Source organism: Neolamprologus brichardi, chromosome 5 (assembly GCF_056152115.1).
Source record: "Neolamprologus brichardi isolate AB-2024 chromosome 5, ASM5615211v1, whole genome shotgun sequence".
Taxonomy (NCBI): Eukaryota; Metazoa; Chordata; class Actinopteri; order Cichliformes; family Cichlidae; genus Neolamprologus; species Neolamprologus brichardi.
Window position 1 is genome coordinate 9299437 of NC_142108.1, and position 19078 is coordinate 9318514.

At 38.8% G+C, this 19078-nt stretch overlaps 1 protein-coding gene across 2 annotated transcripts; it reads right to left on the reverse strand.

The window, feature by feature from the left end:
- Window positions 1–217: 217 nt before the first annotated feature.
- On the reverse strand, window positions 218–9976 carry zgc:64106 (retinol dehydrogenase 11). Of its 2 annotated transcripts, none has more exons than XM_006784554.3 (6): window positions 9552–9976; window positions 4716–4955; window positions 2657–2746; window positions 2423–2485; window positions 1491–1600; window positions 218–570 (listed from the first exon to the last, which is right to left on the reverse strand). In XM_006784554.3, exons 1-6 carry the CDS (start codon window positions 9709–9711, stop codon window positions 391–393), a joined length of 843 nt encoding a protein of 280 aa, XP_006784617.2. In that variant the 5' UTR covers window positions 9712–9976; the 3' UTR covers window positions 218–390. The 2 variants fall into 2 exon arrangements, with proteins under 2 accessions (XP_006784617.2, XP_006784616.2); XM_006784553.3 differs by having other exon boundaries at window positions 2297–2485; window positions 9552–9975.
- Between the last annotated feature and the right edge of the window lie 9102 nt (window positions 9977–19078).

Genomic DNA, 19078 nt, shown 5'->3' on the forward strand with positions numbered 1-19078 from the left:
GGCCACAGGGTGTCAGCCTCTTTCCCAGGAGAAACTGATTTCTCTCAAACCTCAAGGAAATTCATAACCCTTTATAGCATGACAGTTACTCAGACGTAATGCATATTCTGAAAAATCATTTCTATCATTAAGCTATTTAGCAATGATCCCAAGGGACACAGACACAACTTGTAAGATTTCACTAAATGTTCCTTTAAAAAGAAAGAATTGCACTGAGTGGTCACTGTTGGGTAAACTTTATTAACAAAAATACAATTATTTAAAGAAAATGTGCATGCAAATTACTTAAGGCAAAATAGTAAAAATCAGACATTGTGGTGGCAGAATTGCATAGGCAGTAGGTGCAGTGTGAATGACTTTGGAATTTGACCTCTCTTGTTATCAAACCCTTCAGAGCTTTGATGTCAGTCTTTCGCAGAATTCAAAGTCCTTGACCGCGAGGGCAGCGTCCCGAGCTAAAGGGATAGGCAGAGTCAGGGAACAGTCGCTATCAACATACTTCCCGGTTACACCCTCCAGCTCCTCTGCTACAGCACAATAAATTGTGCTCACTGCCCCTGCTTCTGGTGACTGAAAGGGAGATTAGGAAGGTGGAGAGGAAACATGAAAATTAAGGTCAACAAACATCCTTAGAGCTACAAATATGCAGCTGGAAAACATGTAATCCCAGCCCTGTTTTGTGCCTAGTAGAGCCAGTTGTTGAGCACTGGATGACACTACAGATACAAGTCACAGATGAATAACTTTCCCTTACAATATATTGTAAGGTAAAGTTAGGGGTGCAAGTATATAATGATTCTGCCTCTACACACCACCACAGTGAATGCTAAGTCAATGTCCGACTGAAGTATTAATTCAAGGGGGTGAAAATCCTTGGACATTACCAAATGCACCAAATACTGCACTGGGTAGGCTCTTTAGAGCTTTTCTGGCAAAGCCGCATTTGGCCTCGCTAAAAGCTACCAGTGGTTTGCATTGTGTTGTAAACGTTCTGTATTTCCATTCCAGGTGTCTCTTGATTGTAGACTTTGACAATGATAGGAAAATGTAAAAGTCTGCACTTCAATTACTTCAGTTGTTTAATATGAAATCTATTTTGGCGATTGAGAGAGGTAAAGTTACAAAATTGGTGTCACTGTTCGAAAAGTCGTGGACCTAACTGTAGTTTTCTTTTCCCACTTTGCAGCAGATTATCCCATGTTTAAAATGTCAATATAAATGCGAGAACAGATGTATACATCTGAGAGACAAGGCTAAAAATGAAAGAGATGAGGATACAACCACAAGGGGAAAAAAAAAGCAAAGAATAAGAACAAAGGATTCCTAAGATTCCTACAGCAGGAAAGCTTTATTTTCTACTTAACCACAGATATGTGAAATGTTTTAGCGCTTGAACTTGTTATTCTAATTTTAGCAGTTTGGTTTGTGCCATCATTGAAACAGTCTGGATTTGGTATCTTATTTTAGTTTGGTTGCCTGTTTCAACTTACCTTGAAAAAGAAAAACCCAATGAAGTTGAAAATCCAACGGATCCAAAACGAATAGTGTCTCATTACTTCTGTCATCACAATACCGGGGTGGACGGAGTTTGCAGTTACATCTATGTAATGACAAAAGTACAACAAAAAACAAAAACAACACTGAGACGGTCACTGAAAAGGTAAGCACTGAGGGTTTGATAGGATGTTGAGAAATTAATTTTATCCTAAGTATTAGAGGCTGGAGTGGGTGAAGCAGGTGGAGCTGGCCTGTTTTTGATGGTACAAACTGAAGTTCAGGTGCGGACCTATATGAGACTTTTTCTGTAATGAAATAACATCACCCAACAAGTCACAGTTCACCCTCTAATGATTGCTAGATTGACTTTCAGCATGATGCAAAAACTGAAAATGAAAGTTTAATTTGCAATACTTTCTAGAATCTAGAATCTCTCAGTATTTTACCAGCATATTTTATGAATATTTAAGGCCAGTTTCATCTTTCAGATTTCTTAGAAAAACAGACAAACTACTGTATAATGTATGGGGCAAACATGACAAATACAGAGAGGAGCAGGAAGCCCAGTAAAGACAAACAATGGTCCTATGAGAATCATTTTTAAAGACTGATCATCATCAGAGTGCAGTATTATTTAAATCACATAAAGCCGTGGCTTATGTGTATTTTTAAATCTGAATGTGATCATCATCCATCTTTTGTTACTGCTTCTTATTTTGTCATTTATTTTCTTTCAGTGCTGTTCCAATGGGAGAGATCCCTCCTGTACATTCATAATATTTGCTTTCCTGTAGCCTACCTGTGCCTTTTAGTCTGCGTGCTAGCTCGTTGGTACAGATGATATTGTGCAGCTTAGTGTTGTTGTAGACTTGATCCATGCGATAGGTCAGGTTCTTGCCATGAAAATGAGAAAAGTCCACTTTACCCCTCTTGTGGTTGACTGAGCTGACGCTGACGATACGGGATGGAGACGAACTCTTCATCAGGTCTGGAAAGAATATGAAACACATTGTGGCAGCAAGGATACGATGAGAAGAGGAGACACCAAAAAAATGGCAGATATTTAGGATGACCTGACAATTGCAGCCAGTAGTGTATTATGCATTTCATTTTCTCAACACAGTACATCCACTGTGTTAAATAGACCCCACAGTCTTACCCAGCAGCAGGTTGGTGAGAAGAAAAGGTCCCAGGTGGTTAGTAGCAAAAGATTCCTCAAATCCGTCTTTGGTTATGTTCCTCGGTAAACCTGATTGATAAAAAGTTAAATCCCTAGAATTAAAAGTTGATCTAAAAGTTGATGTCATAAATCAGACTAGGTTTTCTAAGCTTGATGTGTAGCACAAGGCTAGCACATCGTGTACCACTCTCTGATACTCTGTGTGGTGTTTTAGTACAAGACAACTTCAGAAAGTTGGAACCCTGCTTACATAATGCAACGATTTACAAATCTCCGCTTTGTTTGGCAATGGAACATAGAACATAGTGGTGCTAAAAAGAAACAGATGAAGAAACATGATAACATGAATGGGAACAAAAATAGCATCTTAAAGAGGCAGAGTTTCTCAGAAGTAAAGATGGGAAGTGTTGAAAATATTTGGCATATCATGAAATTAGCAGCTAGAATACTTTATCAGACAAGAATGGGACAACATTCCTTGCCAAAAAGTCCAGCAGCTCTTCAGTTTGATGCATTCGATGTCCCCAGACATTTATAGACTGTTGTTAAAAGAAGAGGGGATGGTAACCCCCATACTTTAAATGTTTACGTGTTCTATCTTCTAAAATAAAATATTGGTTTATGAGATTTGCAAATCATTGCACTCTGTTTTATTTACATTTTACACAGCATTCCAACTTTTTCAGAATTGTACTTGTAAATATTTGTGTTGCTGCCCTGCAAAGTCTGCCACATATGTGGGACACATATGTGTTTCAATTTAATCGTAAGCGACCATCAAAACTCCCCTTTATGTCAGTGTAAAGTAGTTCAACTGCACATTTAATCTCTGAAATATGGCAATATAAGAAAAAGAAGTGCTATTTAAACAGCATGTCTCAGTTTGCTTTACATAAAAAAGAAATCCTACTGTAGTAAAAGAAAGAAATCTGTCAGCACAATTCTTTGAGTTGTAATGTAAAGTAATGTGTAAAATTACAGAACAAGTTCTGATAGCCCACTGTCTAAACTGTCCAGTAATTATAAAGCAGAAAGTTTTTGTTAATTCACAGACATTTGTCATATTTTATTTATCTATTTATCTATTTTACTGCGGACACACAAAATTGTATAGCTGTGAAAAAGAAACAGGAGCTTTTCTGTGGTTTATTGTTTATCTATTACTTTATTACTTTGGTGTGGTATGAATGGCTGTGGGGGAGATCTGTGTAAATGTGTAAAATTGATGAAAATACAGTTTAGGTGCAAAATATATGCCCTCCTTCAAATTTTCCAAAGACGTCCAGCAGACCTGGTTGGAGTCTTTATTAGGCCGATTTTGGCTTCCGGGCCTTATGTTTGGCACCCTGTTCTAGATTGTTTAGCTATTGTGAAGCGTTGCTTTCTGTATCCAGTCACGACAATGATCCATTTGTTTAGGCCCCTGATTTCTGTGTGCATCTCCTCAATCCCTGCTGTCATGCTTGATGAAATTGTTGTTCAATGATTCACTCACTAAACAAAAAAACCCAAACAGACATGTTTTTGTGTCTTTTTGTTGTTATGCATATTAGAGCTGGCTTTTAATTTTCAACAAATTAAATTGAATATAGTCCCTGGCCAGCTGATGTGTTTTACATTAGAACAAGCCTTACTTGCTGTTTGCTTGCCAACTTTAGTAGAACTGCGTTTTCATTGATAATTTATAATAGCTAGCTTTTTTTGCTACATCTCACAACATTGTGTGTTAGTTTACTATTTTAACACAAAATGTCCAAATGGAACGCTCAAATTGTCCCAAATTCTTCCAGGTTTGACCTTGTGATGTACAACAGTGTTGCTTTTATCTTGTAAAAATGTTGCCATTAATATTTAAAATTTAGATTTTTTTTTCCATATTTGAATATATTTTTCCCAAACAGTTTCAAATAAAATAAGAAATGTAATTCATTTGCCTATTTCTAGTTTGTGTGTATGTGCTCATCTTCATCTAGTTATGAGCAGTGAGCGTGATTTAGTGGTTGTGTTGAAATCCTCGGACCGGCTCTGCTTCTATCACCTGATACTGCAGCATTGTTGACGAGGATGTGCAGCGCCTTCTCCTCTTTAAGAATCCTCTCAGCAAATGCTCGGACAGAGTCCATACAGGAAAGGTCCACCAGACGCAGATGTACATCAGAGTTTCCTGTTTTTTCCCTAATTTCGTTAAGTGCTGCTGTGCCCCTTGCCTCGCTCCGACAAGCCAAGATAACACGAGCCCCACGACGTGCAAAGTCCAGGGCAATGAACTTTCCAATCCCTAGCAGAGTGGAACAAAACAAAATATTACTTGTTGAAATATGCTTAAATAACAGATTAATCAAAAGACAGATTTGCATAAGGTCTAAAACCTATAACAAACATTATGATTTTATTCTAAGTTTAAGGAGTTTTCACATTATCTGGGCATTTGTTCTGTGTTTGCTTGCATTTGCTTGCAGATATGCAGCTTAAGCAGACTGAAGCAGATCTTTATTGCTCAGAAACTGTGACATGTTTTATACACACATATATGTATGTATATCGCATATTAGTGGTTTTAAAACATATACCCAAATAGGCGAAGACCCGAATCTTTCTAAAAGGTTAACTGATATCATGAAATGATGCAATCTTTAAACAGTTCTCCATTACAACCAAACCCCTTTAACATTTAGAACTGAAAGGACAATATTTCCTCTCCTAAACCTTAGAGGGAAACAGTTTTGTTTGAGAGCATCATGTCAGGTTTTTGTTGCAACTAAACTCAACTTTATTATTTCTATAGTGCCATTTCACAACAACAGTCATCTCAAGGCAATTTGAACTGATCCTGGAGTGTCGAAAGAATCCCCAACAATAACACAACCACCTCCGAGCAAGAAGTTGGCTACAGTGGGAAGGAAAAAACTTGTTTTATTATTAACCAGGTTCTGAGAGCTAGCTGCTGCATCCCGTTGAGGGTGAAAAGAAAGAGGAGAAAGCAGAGAGAAATAGATAAAAGGTAAACCATGGAAGAGGAGGTTATAGAGTTCAAGGTCGCCTGATCAAGCCCTAACAATAAACTTTATCAAAAAGGAAAGTTTTAAGCATAATTGTAAAAGCAGATAGAGCGTCTATTTCTCAAATGCAAACTTGCAATTGGTTTCATAGTAGAGGTCTTTAAGACCTGCAATTTGGATCCAGTATCAATTTGTGTAATTCTACACAAATTGATGTTTTAATTCTACATTACTACACAAATTCTACTCTTTATTAAGAGAACATTACAGGACAATTACATTTCACAGTTTAGAATCCCCAATGAGTGTAAATCAGCATAAAAGAAACTAGGCTTCTAACACTAATAGTAATCCTGTCACGATCCTGGATCATAGACCCAGAGTTTTGTGGACTTTGTTGGGTCATTTATTGTTATATTTGATTTTCATGCATTTGGATTTTTTAGTTTGTAGCTTCTGTTCATTTCCATTTGAATTCTTGTTAGCGTCGATTTAATGTAGTTGTTTATGTGATTTTTCCCCCCAGCTTTCTTCCCCCCATGTCATTCTATGTCAAGTCTGTGTGTGTTAGTGTCACATCTGTCTATTTCAGTGATGGCGTCCTATTTTATTTCGGTAACTGGTTGTGCTCTTTGTCTTTTTATACATAATTAATTTAAGCTGTTTCACATTCCCCACCTGTTTCCCATGACTACCCTCAATGCGTCTTCGTATAAACAGTGCCACATGTGTTTCACTGTATTGCCTGGATACTGTTACTTTGTAAATGGGACATTTTAGTTTCTATTCTGGGTTTTTGTTCAGACGATCTTCAACTGAGATATGTGGCTTGCGTTTTGTTTTAGATTTGGTCTTGGCATTCTGCATTTTGGGTCTTCGCTTTACACACTCTAAATCACGTTTTAATCAAGTCCCAATTCTTACGGTTTCCCACAACTCTCACTTTCCACGAACGTCTGGTTGGTGGATGACTTTGATGTTCCGGTCAGGAACTGTGGAGCTGAATTATCTCTTCTTTTGCTGGATGATCCACTGCAGCTTATGGGCAAACTTGTTTTATTAAGCAACATTTTTTTGTCATCTTCATGCACATGTTATCATCTGGAATCATTTACAAATGGGCCTCAATTTCGACACCACATATGCTGAACACATGTGTGCTGAGAGGATTTTTAAAAAGGTACACACTCAGTGAGATATCTTCCTTTGAAGTCATTTAAATTAGCAGCAAGGAAAACTTCAGAAAGACAAATCTAAACCACAAACACTTCCACATTTCCACTAATTGTCATTTGCTTGTCATTTGCTTTCAATTATCCATCATAGAGAGTGTAGCAGACACACACACACGGGAGAGACTTCTTTGCTAGCTCCATATTTACATTGTGTGGAATCAGTTTGTTTAAATTTAATTAAACACACTTTAGTCAGAAATATGTTGCTAAGTTTTTTATTAAATAAGTCATAAGCAACGCTACATCAGGTAATAATTGTCATCAGTAACTTTGATTTAGAGACTCCTATAATGACCAAAATTACAAAAACCACAAATAATACAGTGAGTCTTTCCCACTGTGTCTGATTGTTTATCTTACAGTCTGGTATTATTACCTTCACTGCACTGAACTAAATATTCTACCTCAGTCTTTTATTGAGGTCACAGTAGCATTCAAGCATTCCAAAGAGCTACGAAAGCACCTTTAACAGTGACCTTGTCTTTGGGTCACTTTGTAAGTGCAAATTCAGAGTAAAACTGTTGGATAGACTTATAAGCAGGTTATTTATATCACATCTCCCAGTTCACAAAGCGAGTATTACTGTTTTCAGTGCTTTTACTTATTCTCACGCTCTTATTCCCGCATAACTGGAAAATGTGTTTTAATTCCTCAGAAGCCGGAAGATGGGTGTTTAAGTATACACATATTTGTATATTTATATACACAGAGATAATCCAGTGTGTTAGACTGAAATGGTTGCAGTCTTTTCTGTGTTTCTACTCTCTTTCTACTTTGAAAGTGTTCTATTGTGTTTCTTTGACTGTATTCTAAAAAAAACCCCAAAACATATTTGGGTAATGGTAAAAAAATGAGGCTGTTGATAATCAGACATTTCCCAGAATTTTTTAGCTCTTTGTGGAATAATCTTGTTGTTGCACACATACACATTTATGCCTGACAGACTGTGCTGACGTTGGCAATTTTTTGTGTCCATTTAACCAAAGAAATGGTAACAGATTATATGGCTCTTAGTAACAAAGTGGATAAAGTTACAATTTAACCCTCATACTGAAATATTTAACAGGCATAGACTACCAACTGCATAAACTTCCTTGGGACATCAGAGTAAATTACCTTAAGAACAATAGCAAATAATATATAATAGCGTTTTCTTTTAAAATGACTGTACTCCCCTTGATACTGTGTGATGCTTTAGTTTAACATCCATGCCAAACCATCTTAAGACTGCGTAGGGATACGGATACTTTTGATTGAGGTCCTCAGGGACCCCACGATATTTGTATTTTTTTTTTTTAAAAAACACAGAAAACAGTGATGTGATCACTCCAGACTGACAAAGTCATAAAACATTTGGACGTGTCATGGCCTCTGGGTTACTGATCCAGAATTTTGAACTCAAAACACAATGACCTGGGTCATTGCCCCAGGGCATTGTGTTTTTATTCCCTTGTGTTTCCAAATCCTGTGTTAGGGTCCTACTCTTGCCACAAGCCTATACATCAAGCCCTAGAATGACAGGAAAAACAACTGCGATATAATGACATGTTCAGGGTGCTTACTCAAATATTAGGTGATGTGCTGGGCATGAAAATCCAAAGCGTCAAACATTTTGACGGCACATAAAATGTGTGTAGCTAACATTGAATGTCTCCTTCCTAATCATTGTTGCCTCTACCTCCTACATTTTTACTATACTGGTTTTAGTGCTTCTCCTATTCTCTAAACAACTCTGTTACCTTTAGATTTAATAAAGGCGCAAGAAGTCATAGGTTAGATTATTAGTCCTTGAATAAATGTTTAATGTAGGTGAAATTTTAGATGACCCTTTGTTGAACACCCTTTGATCTGGAGTAATAAAAGGAATTTTTCGATTTTTTTAAACTTCCAAGTAAACAATTAACATGCTTCAAGGTCACCTTATCTATATTAGTGCAGCACTGCAACTCCCGAAGAATGAGATTTAGTATTTTAGGTTTAGAATGACTTTAAAATAGATGCATATAGATAGATGCATAGATCATGGTACTGGTCATGATGAACAGCAATGGGAACTATATTCTAAGACCACAAAAGCCCCCTAATAACTTCAAACAGCAGGGATACTGAATGCACACATGTAAGTGTCTGAGAGCTGAGAGGATTGAAAGCTGGAGTTAGAACCACTCCATTTTACCACAGAGTTAACTTTAATTTAAGTCGCCGTCATGCAGAATCTCTGACAGATTTTTACATGATCTTAAACATCAAAGCATGTCGGCCGCTTTTCAGTGTAATTTTTTTTTCTTTTTTGAAGTGCAACAAATACAGCCTCTCTTCATGTTCTTGCTACTACCTTGTTATTTCCTGTAATTCCTGTAAATGAGACCCTTAATTTAGTGATGACACACCCTGGGATCACAATTGGTTGATAACCCTTCATAGCCATGGAATGTGAAGCCCCCCCCCCCCCCCCCCCCCCCATCTTTGTGTGTGTTGGGGCCCCAATACACACACACACACACACACACACACACACAATAAATAAAAAAAATAAAATAAGCCCCCCAAACAAACAACAAAAAGACCTCAAGAACTCAGAATTTTAACACCAAACTACGCCTGCAGCTCTGTGTTAGTGGCTCTTAATATTCAACCAACCAGTATTGGCTCCCGTCACTATAGCAGTCTTCCCTGTCAGCCGCACGGCGCAGGTTTGTGGATTCCAGTGGTTTCGCATCTGCAGGCGCACAACAGCAGCCAGCAGCGCCGTCGAAACAGCCCAGAATGGGTGATAGAAGAAACCCAGCCAAGCCATCATCCTGCCGATGAGTCTAACGTCCGCGGGAAAGAAATAGACTGCTTTCCCTCTTCTCACCGCTTTAAGTAGGCGCGTTATGATTAAACTATCCAAGCACGTGGTTCAATCTTGCATCGGAAGAGGAGTTGAAGTTGTTTTGTTTTTTCTTCCTTGCACAGTCTAGCTTTTGTTGTCGTCTCTCTATAAACTTTGGAGATTTGTAAGAGCAGAAAAATGCGACCCGTGATTCAGCGGTCAGGTTTAGTCTGCAGAGCTAGCTCGGAAATTACATTTAAACAGACAGCCTCTTTATCCATATTCAAACCATCTGGGCTGGCGAACGACGGAAGTGTTCATTTATTCAAATTAAGCTTGATTTTTGGAGCCCTGATCGACATGGAGTGGGCATCTCACCAGTTTGCAGAATAAGAGACAAGTAAGCAAAAGTTTAAGCATATGGATGTAATTGCTCTACCAGATGCAGTTTTAATGGAACACATTAAAGCTGAACACACGGTCCTATCCATAGCTCTTCCATATGTCCATGAGCTCACATCAGTGAGAACAAATACATGACCCACTTTAAATCATACACATTTGGCATTAGGTAGGTACACTTTCTCTTTAACAAGTTGTTTTGGGTCATTGCAAAGATGGTCCCAGACAAATATTTTAATTATGATTTTGCAGGACCGCATTCCGACCCGCATGTATTTGCATATATTATAATGCTGACCAATGACTGGAGAAAACACTGACGACGCGGCTGCGGTCACGGACAAACTTGCACGTGTCTGTTCGGGAATGGCAGATGCTGAGAGGTCCAGCGTTTACATTACAGATTATTTCAAAGTGACAGCCTGAGGTAAATTCTTCTTCAGTAAATTGGACTACCAAGGAGGACCTGAGACCCCACCGCACTATTTTTGGTAAGTTAAATGTGTTTGTAAACTAATCCGTAATTTAGGTCCTTAGCTAGCTACCTAGCTAGCTAGCTAAGGACCTAGCTAGCTAAGATGAGCACTTGGCTGTTGGGGAAACTTGTTTTGTAAAGTTCGTTTAGCTAACCCGTGCAGGTGAATGAATTTACCCTGACTCAGGGGCGATTTTAGCCCAGTTTTGGAGGTGCTTCAGCACCCCCAAAATGAATCAAAGCACCCCCAAAGATGTCTTACTTTTTTTGAAAATATTTGCTGTTTGTGGGACACACTACTAAAAGTATAAAAAGCATACAGTACTTAATTGAGATGGAACATTTAACAACAAAAGTATAGATAACCCCTCCCCCCTCCCAAAATGGTTTGTTCCAGCTCGGCTCTCTCCTACTTGCTTTATCGTCGTTGCTGCCAGAGCGATGGTGGCTGAGACGCAGCGGAGCAGAGGTGGAAGTGCCTGGCTTAAAACAGGACATATTAGCTGCATTTAACTTTCAGTTACTCTTTATATAGTTAGATAGGAGTCAGACCATGTTTCTTTTTAACTGAAAAACATTACACCAGGTAACCTGCTGTGTTGAAAATAGGGTTGCCACAATTAGTCGACTAGTCACGATTACGTTGACTATCAAAATCATCGACGACTGATTTAATAGTCGACGCATCGTTTGAAGCTTTGTAAGATCACAAAAGACGCAGGAACAAGTAGTAGAATTTAAGAGTGTAATAACGGACTGAAACAGAAGATGGCAGCACTGCATGTACAAGGATGCCAGCTGCCGTTAAACCCCGAAGAAGAAGAAGGAGCTGTGTCCCAGAATTCATAGCGCAGCCCAGCTCAGTTTCCAACAATGGCGGCAGCTAGTTAGTTTTAATATTACTCTTATTATTCCTTCTGGGTCACAAAATAAACGTTTAGCATATTTTCAGGCGAGAATGTAGCTGTGTAAACCTCAAATATCTGCTCAGTTTATCAAGACACCACATATTTTCAAAAGCGCTCCGACGTTTTCGGAGACGTCTGTTACCCACTAGCTTGATAGTTAGCCGGGGGCAAGGCTGTCTAGAGCCATGAGAACACCGGACTCTGGCAAATCGTTTTCAAACCCACTGCAGTCTTTCGCTACTCAGGTTAAACATATATAAGTCACTTAGATAACTTAAAAATGTTATTGTTTGGCTTTTTTTAGTATTTTATTTGTTCCTGAGTAAATCGGTTAGGCTGAGATTAAAGTTATAGTTTTTACACAGCTGAATAAACGTCAAGCAGTCAACTGATTATCAGAAGTGTGAGATGCTCGAGAATATACTCCGGTGTCCCGTTATATTTTAGATAACAATGAGTTTATTAAACTTCACCGAAACAATCTGCAAATTTCATTAAAATGTAATAAACTATGATCTTGTCTTTATTTTTAGTTAGCACATACCTTAAACACTTAGAGCTGTAAGCTAATGATAGTTATATGAGAGCAGATGCATGCTGGTGCAATAAGCTGTACGCTGTACATCCAATGGATGCATGATCTGATTAGTCGACTAATTGCAAAAATAATCGGTGACTAGTCGACTATCAAAATAATCGTTTGTGGCAGCCCTAGTTGAAAACGTGTTTTCCGACGATGTTTGCTCTGTAGTAAAATTAGCGATATTTGACTGCCCTGTTGATCTCATTGAAATGTATACAGCCTATTTAAAATCTAAAACTTAACATTGTCCGTAGCCTGCTGTTGTTACCACTGTCCTGTTTGAAATGTAATGAGAGAAACTGGTTATTTTGCCATATGTGCATGTGCCGATATTGAACCCAAGGTACTAACTAGCTAACTGACTGGATGCCCATTAACCTTATAACTCCTGTTGTGTGTGTGTGTGTGTGTGTACAGATTGTCAGTCCAAAGAGGGAGAGAGGAAAGAGGGGAACATGAGGACAAAGTACAAGATCAAGAAGTACCAGGTAAGAAAACAGACAGGGAGTACTAACAGGCAAAACAGTAACTGTTTAACTGGCAAAGAAAAAGAAAGACAAACAACTAATACAAACAACTCATACAATCTGGAAGTTGTGTTCTCCCTATATTAAAGCTGCTATACAGAATCTGCAAAACAAACTGGGTTGTCAGCCCTGGCACTGCATTACCATATTGAGCTTCAGTCAGAGGAAGTCACGGTTGCCAAAGACTTTATAAAGCTCAAGAGTGAGGCTGGTGCCATTCCAGATATGTTAACGTTGTACAATCTTCTGGATAATCAGATCTTCCCCAAACTGAAAACTGTTATTCAGGTTGCCCTAACAAACCCAGTTAGCAGCTGTAGCTGTGAAAGGTCTTTTAGTGTCTTGAGTCAGCTCCATACCTGGCTGAGAAGGACCATGGGTCAAAGCAGACTCCAGCACCTGGCTGTGATGTCAGTTGAGAAAGAGATGCGTGAGAGACTTGACCACCAAAATGTGATAGACAGATTTACCAACCTCAAGGTGAGGCGACATAGGTTAAAAGAAAAGAAAAAATCTGCAGAGCCATAGTAGTATCTGCAGTAAAGATCTTTTCATACATTGTATACATTGTACCAAAGGCCAAGTGTCTCCATTTTCTAATAATATTTTGTATATTTCAAGAACTCTTCTATTTTTGGAGTGTATTTTTTATGTATCTGTATTGTATTATACATACACTTTAGAAGTGAATCTCTGTCCAAAAAATGCACACAGTTTACTTTTTACTCACTATGAGCATCATTCATCATTTTTCCCCAGTAATTAAGGTTAGGATATGTATTTTTTTTTTTATTCCAATCCATTCTTCTTTGACAGCATTTTAATAACCTTGATCAGATTTGATGGTTTTGTTACAGACTTTTCAAAAAAGTGTTTTGCTATTCTTTCAAAAATGTGGGGATTAAATTGTGTTAAAATGTACAAAACAGTGATGTCATGTTTTGTGACGAGGACCCAGGCACAGAGAGACTTGATGAATTTAAGAAACTTATGATTTAATAAAGAAATTTGCAGACTTGCACAGAGAGGGTAAAATTATGATGACTGATAATGGAGATGAAGACAACAGACGATGAGGACAGGGAGGAACAGGGGTTTAAATGCACCAAGGAGGCAGTCAGAGAGAACTCGGGACAACTGGAGGCATTTAGGGATGCAGGGACTGACAGAGACGGGGAAGAAGTCTCATTGTGATGAGAAAAGTTTACCTTGCCTGGATGGGCAGCTCTCTGGGTGCTCAGCACCCCCAAAGCTCTGATCCTAGAATCGCCCCTGGGGCTGCCACAAACAATTATTTTGATAGTCGACGAGTCACCGATTATTTTTGCAATTAGTCGACTAATCAGATCATGCATCCATTGGATGTACAGCGTACAGCTTATTGCACCAGCATGCATCTGCTCTCATATAACTATCATTAGCTTACAGCTCTAAGTGTTTAAGGTATGTGCTAACTAAAAATAAAGACAAGATCATAGTTTATTAAATTTGAATGAAATTTGCAGATTTTTTTGGTGAAGTTTAATAAACTCATTGTTATCTAAAATATAACGGGACACCGGAGTATATTCTCGAGCATCTCACACTTCTGATAATCAGTTGTCTGCTTGACGTTTATTCAGCTGTGTAAAAACTATATCTTTAATCTCAGCCTAACCGATTTACTCAGGAACAAATAAAATACTAAAAAAAAGGTGGTCTCAGCCACCATCGCTCTGGCAGCAACAGCGCTAGAGCGAGTAGGCGAGAGCCGAGCTGGAACAAACCATTTTGGGAGGGGGGAGGGGTTATCTATACTTTTGTTGTTAAAATGTTCCATCTCAATTAAGTACTGTATGCTTTTTATACTTTTAGTAGTGTGTCCCACAAACAGCAAATATTTTCAAAAAAAGTAAGACATCTTTGGGGGTGCTTTGATTCATTTTGGGGGTGCTGAAGCACCTCCAAAACTGGGCTAAAATCGCCCCCGGTCTAACCTATGGGTTTTATTAGGGCCTGAGCACCGAGAGTGCGAAGGCCCTATTGCAGGGGTGTCGAACTCCAGGCCTCGAGGGCCGGTGTCCTGCAGGTTTTAGATATAACCGTGGGTCAACACACCTGAATGAAATAATTAGTTCATTAACTAAGCCTGCAGGCTTCTGGAGAACTTCAAGACATGTTGAGGAGGTCATTTAGCCATTTAAATCAGCTGTGTTGGATCAAGGACACATCTAAAACCTGCAGGATACCGGCCCTCGAGGCCTGGAGTTCGACACCTGTGCCCTATTGTATCTGCTCCGTTTCTTCTTATTATTATTCAGGTAAAACAAGTGCCTTTTTGAGGGCTTTAACACGCTCAGAAACTCATGAAATTTTGCACACATGTCAGGTCTGGTGAAAAATTTCGTATTTTAAAGGTTTTACATATGAGCATTGGAAAATGGCTCTGGAGCGCCACCTATGCGTTGTGAAATGCAACCCTAGGAACACATAGTTTGAACTACATGAATGAAATTTGGCCCACACGTGTATCATGCTGAGACGAACAAAAAAGTCATTGGGACCATTGATGCACACCCAACAGGAAGTCCGCCATTTTGGATTGAAGGTGACATTTTGTATCTGATTTTGCCATTTCCAGGCCTTGTACTTTTGCGAACTCCTCCTTGCAATTTGATCGTATATGCTTCATATTTGGTCAGTGTCAACGACACACCTGGGCCATATTAAATTGCAGAGCTTTTGAGTTTTCAGACAAGGGTGTGGCCGTGGCGTCACGGCAAATTTTGATCATTCGCCATGAAAATCTTATTTGCTCTCATTTCCATATAAATTGTCCCATTGTCGGGATGAGAAAATTATTTTACTGTTACTATTCATAATCATTATTATTACTGTTGCATCACTTATGATTTATTATCACTTATGAGTTATCATCATTTGATTAGAGCATTTATTGAAACTGTTGATGTTACATTAAAGTTTGTATTTCAGGTGTTAGCTGAGTTACATAATAATCTTTCATTGCAGGTGCAGCTGTAATCATGTTATACACATATTGCATTTTTGTGCTAATTGCAGAGTTGAAGCTCAGTTGATAATGGTCGGAAGCTTCGGTCAGCGTGAGTTTGATCGATCATTTGGAATACCTACTGGGCTAATGAAAGACTGCATACATGCTTACAATTCACCACATATTATGTAGAAATAGAATAAAGGCCTGTGTGCCCTCATGTTGCATTGAAGTCTGCCTGGTAACACATGACTCAAACTGAGTCAGGCAGTATGCTTCTGAAATGTCTTTGTTTGTTGAGTAAGGTCATGCACTGAGGTCAGGACACACACAGGGTGCCTGCGCATACATGTGTACTATGTTTTGCTCGCAACTGCAAGGTGTACCTGCATACGTGACAGTTTGGTTCCACAGATAAGGGAAATAACAGGACGCATCTGGCGATAGTGAAGGAACAAAGGAAGGAAATGCTCTTTTTTAGAATAGGTCCTAGGATCTCTGGAAACTTACTGGAACTTATGCTTGTTGATTATCTGCTTGTGACGCACTATTTTGTATATATATGACACCCCATGTATTGTTCGAGGAAGATCGTGCTCGGCTTCCCATATGTGTACATCATATGTGTTTTAATAAAATCATTGTTTGACCCACTATGGACCTCCAGTGTGTCTCCACCTCAAATTACGAATCAGGACACCATCTGGACCAAACTTCCGACATATGATAAGACTCTGCCCCTGAACATATTTCACTTGCCATATTTGACAACGGCGATATCGCCACCTAGTGGGAATAGGAAATGTCATGTTTTACACTTTGAGGTACAGTATAGATGTCGGTGAACCATGTAGCCTCAGATTTCTCCAGGAAAGCATTAAGGAGTTGGTCTTGGCAATACATGGAAAACTGTGAGTTTTTACGAACTGGCATGACCCCAGCAGGATGGCGAACATTGATGTCTCGCCGTGAAGAACGAAAACGCCATAACTCAAAGAAATCCAGTCATTTCCATCATTACCAAATTTTACAGACATGATTACGTAGCCATCCTGAACAGATTGATATGCCCATTGTCAGGAATACGCAGAGCACCACCTAGTGGGAACAGGAGATGTCATGTCTTTCACTTTGATATACTGATTTTCACAGGTTCATCAGGTCCACCTCAAAAGCGGGGAATATTAACATTAGTCCCTCATGATGCTACAGTGACAAAAATTGTGAGTTTAAACTGAACGGCGCACCCTGGTGGCAAGGCGGTTCACCATGAAAGATGAAGTGGCTGTTGAGGGGCTTGGAAAGTTTAAAAACTCTTGAAATTTGGCCCACACCTCCAATGTGATGAAGGTTTTCTAGTTATGTGATCATTTTCATGGAATATTGCAAAATGGCTCCACAGCGCCCCCTGCAAAATTTAAAAACATCAGCCCCTGCTCCGTGTTTCATCTATGAGTCTGAAACCTGGTAAGCTTATGTAGGGTACCAAGATGTACAAAAAAAGTCTCTTGGAGCAATATCCCAAATCCAACAAGAAGTCGGGTATTTTAAAATTAATGTGTAATTTTGGCGACATTTTCCCCTCTTTTCAGGCCTCATACTTTGACAAACTCCTCCAAGGGATTTCATCAGATCGACACGATCTCCAGTGGAAGCATGGAATCTAAAGACCTTTGTGATGTTAAATTGTGAAGCATTTTACGTTTAGGGAGTTAGCACGTGGAGTTTCAATCACTCGCCAAAAAGCAGTAATCTGCTGTCACTCGAAAACACAATGTCCAATCTCTCCCAAACTTTGCAGGCATGAGTCGAGAGTCAAGCTTGAAGGAAAAATATTGTGGCCCTGAGAGGCCAAACAGACTGCAACCTAAGAAAACATAAGCAAATACAAAAACACCGCAAAAGCACACACAATACAACAGAACACAAAGTAACTAAAGTTACAATTTAACCCTCATCCTACTGAAATATTTAACAGCCATAGACTACCAACTGCATAAACTCCCTCAGGATGCCAAGAGTAAATTACCCTAGGAACAACAGCAAACAATAGATAATAGCAAAAAAAAAAGCCTTTTCTTTTAAATTTACTCCCTACTTCCCTTGATACTGTGTGATGCTTTAGTTTAACACACATGCCAAATAAATGGTAAATGGCCTGCATTTGTATAGTGCTTTACTAGTCCCTAAGGACCCCAAAGCGCTTTATACTACATTCAGTCATCCACCCATTCACACACACATTCAAACACTGGTGATGGCAAGCTACATTGTAGCCACAGCCCTGGGGTGCACTGACAGAGGCGAGGCTGCCGCCTCGGGCAGCCACCGGGCCCTCTGACCACCACCAGTTTGGCAATGGGTGAAGTGTTTTGCCCAAGAACACAACGGCCGAGACTGTCGGAGCCGGGGCTCGAACCGGCAACCATCCGATTAACAAAGCCATAAATTGCATGTTTCTGATAAAATAAGTAGACTGGTATATTAAATATTCCTTTAATTTGTGAGTATAATCATGCCACATCATAACTGTCTTAATTCATATAGAACAGATGAAAACTGAACCTTAAACAGAATGATTTTTGCTAAATGAGTCTGACAGGAGTGAACAGAGATGATACAAACACATAAAATCCTTATAAAATATGATATAACACTATAAATCAACTTACCTCAAAATATATGCTGGTGTTTTCTTAAGTTGCAGTCTGTTTGGCCTCTCAGTGCCACTGTGAAAAAACCCCAAGAGCTATTAAATATTTAAACATTAGCTAACTAAGATATTCTACAATAAAGTGTACCAATCCAGAGACATTATAAGGATGAACTTTGTCTTATTTTGAAGGCTGCAGCCATTAATTATTTTAGTAATCAGTATTCTATCAATTATTCCATTAATTAATCAAGGAATCTGATAAGAAAATGCCTTTGTTTTATTAATGTGCAATAATAAATATTCAAAAGAGAAAAATAGGTCTTTCAGAATGAACTACTCATTGGTTTCTATTTTAGGAATTGCATTGTTTTAAAGTTTAACTGCATATACAACATCTGTCAAATTAATTTTTTTAAAGAAAAAATGTTCTTAAATTCCAAATGAAATAAATAATCTCAAGAACAGTCAAGTAAGTCTACTAGGTCTAGTAAGTAAGTAAGTAAAGTTTTATTTATATAACACCTTTATGTGTCACGGACCCGGCTCTGGAGGACTCGGGGGTCCGTAAGCAGGAAGGACCGTTATTATTATTATTATTATTATTATTATTATTATTATTAGTAGTAGTAGTAGTAGTAGTAGTAGTAGTAGTAGTAGTAGTAGTGTTGTTGTTATTTGGGGATGTGTGTTTTTCTGTACTATGCTGTGTTGTTTGGTGTTCCACTAATTATATGTAGAGGCAGGGTGTGGGTGTGTACATGTGTGGCTGGAGGATGGAGAACAGCCACATGCAGGCCTGATGGGTGTGG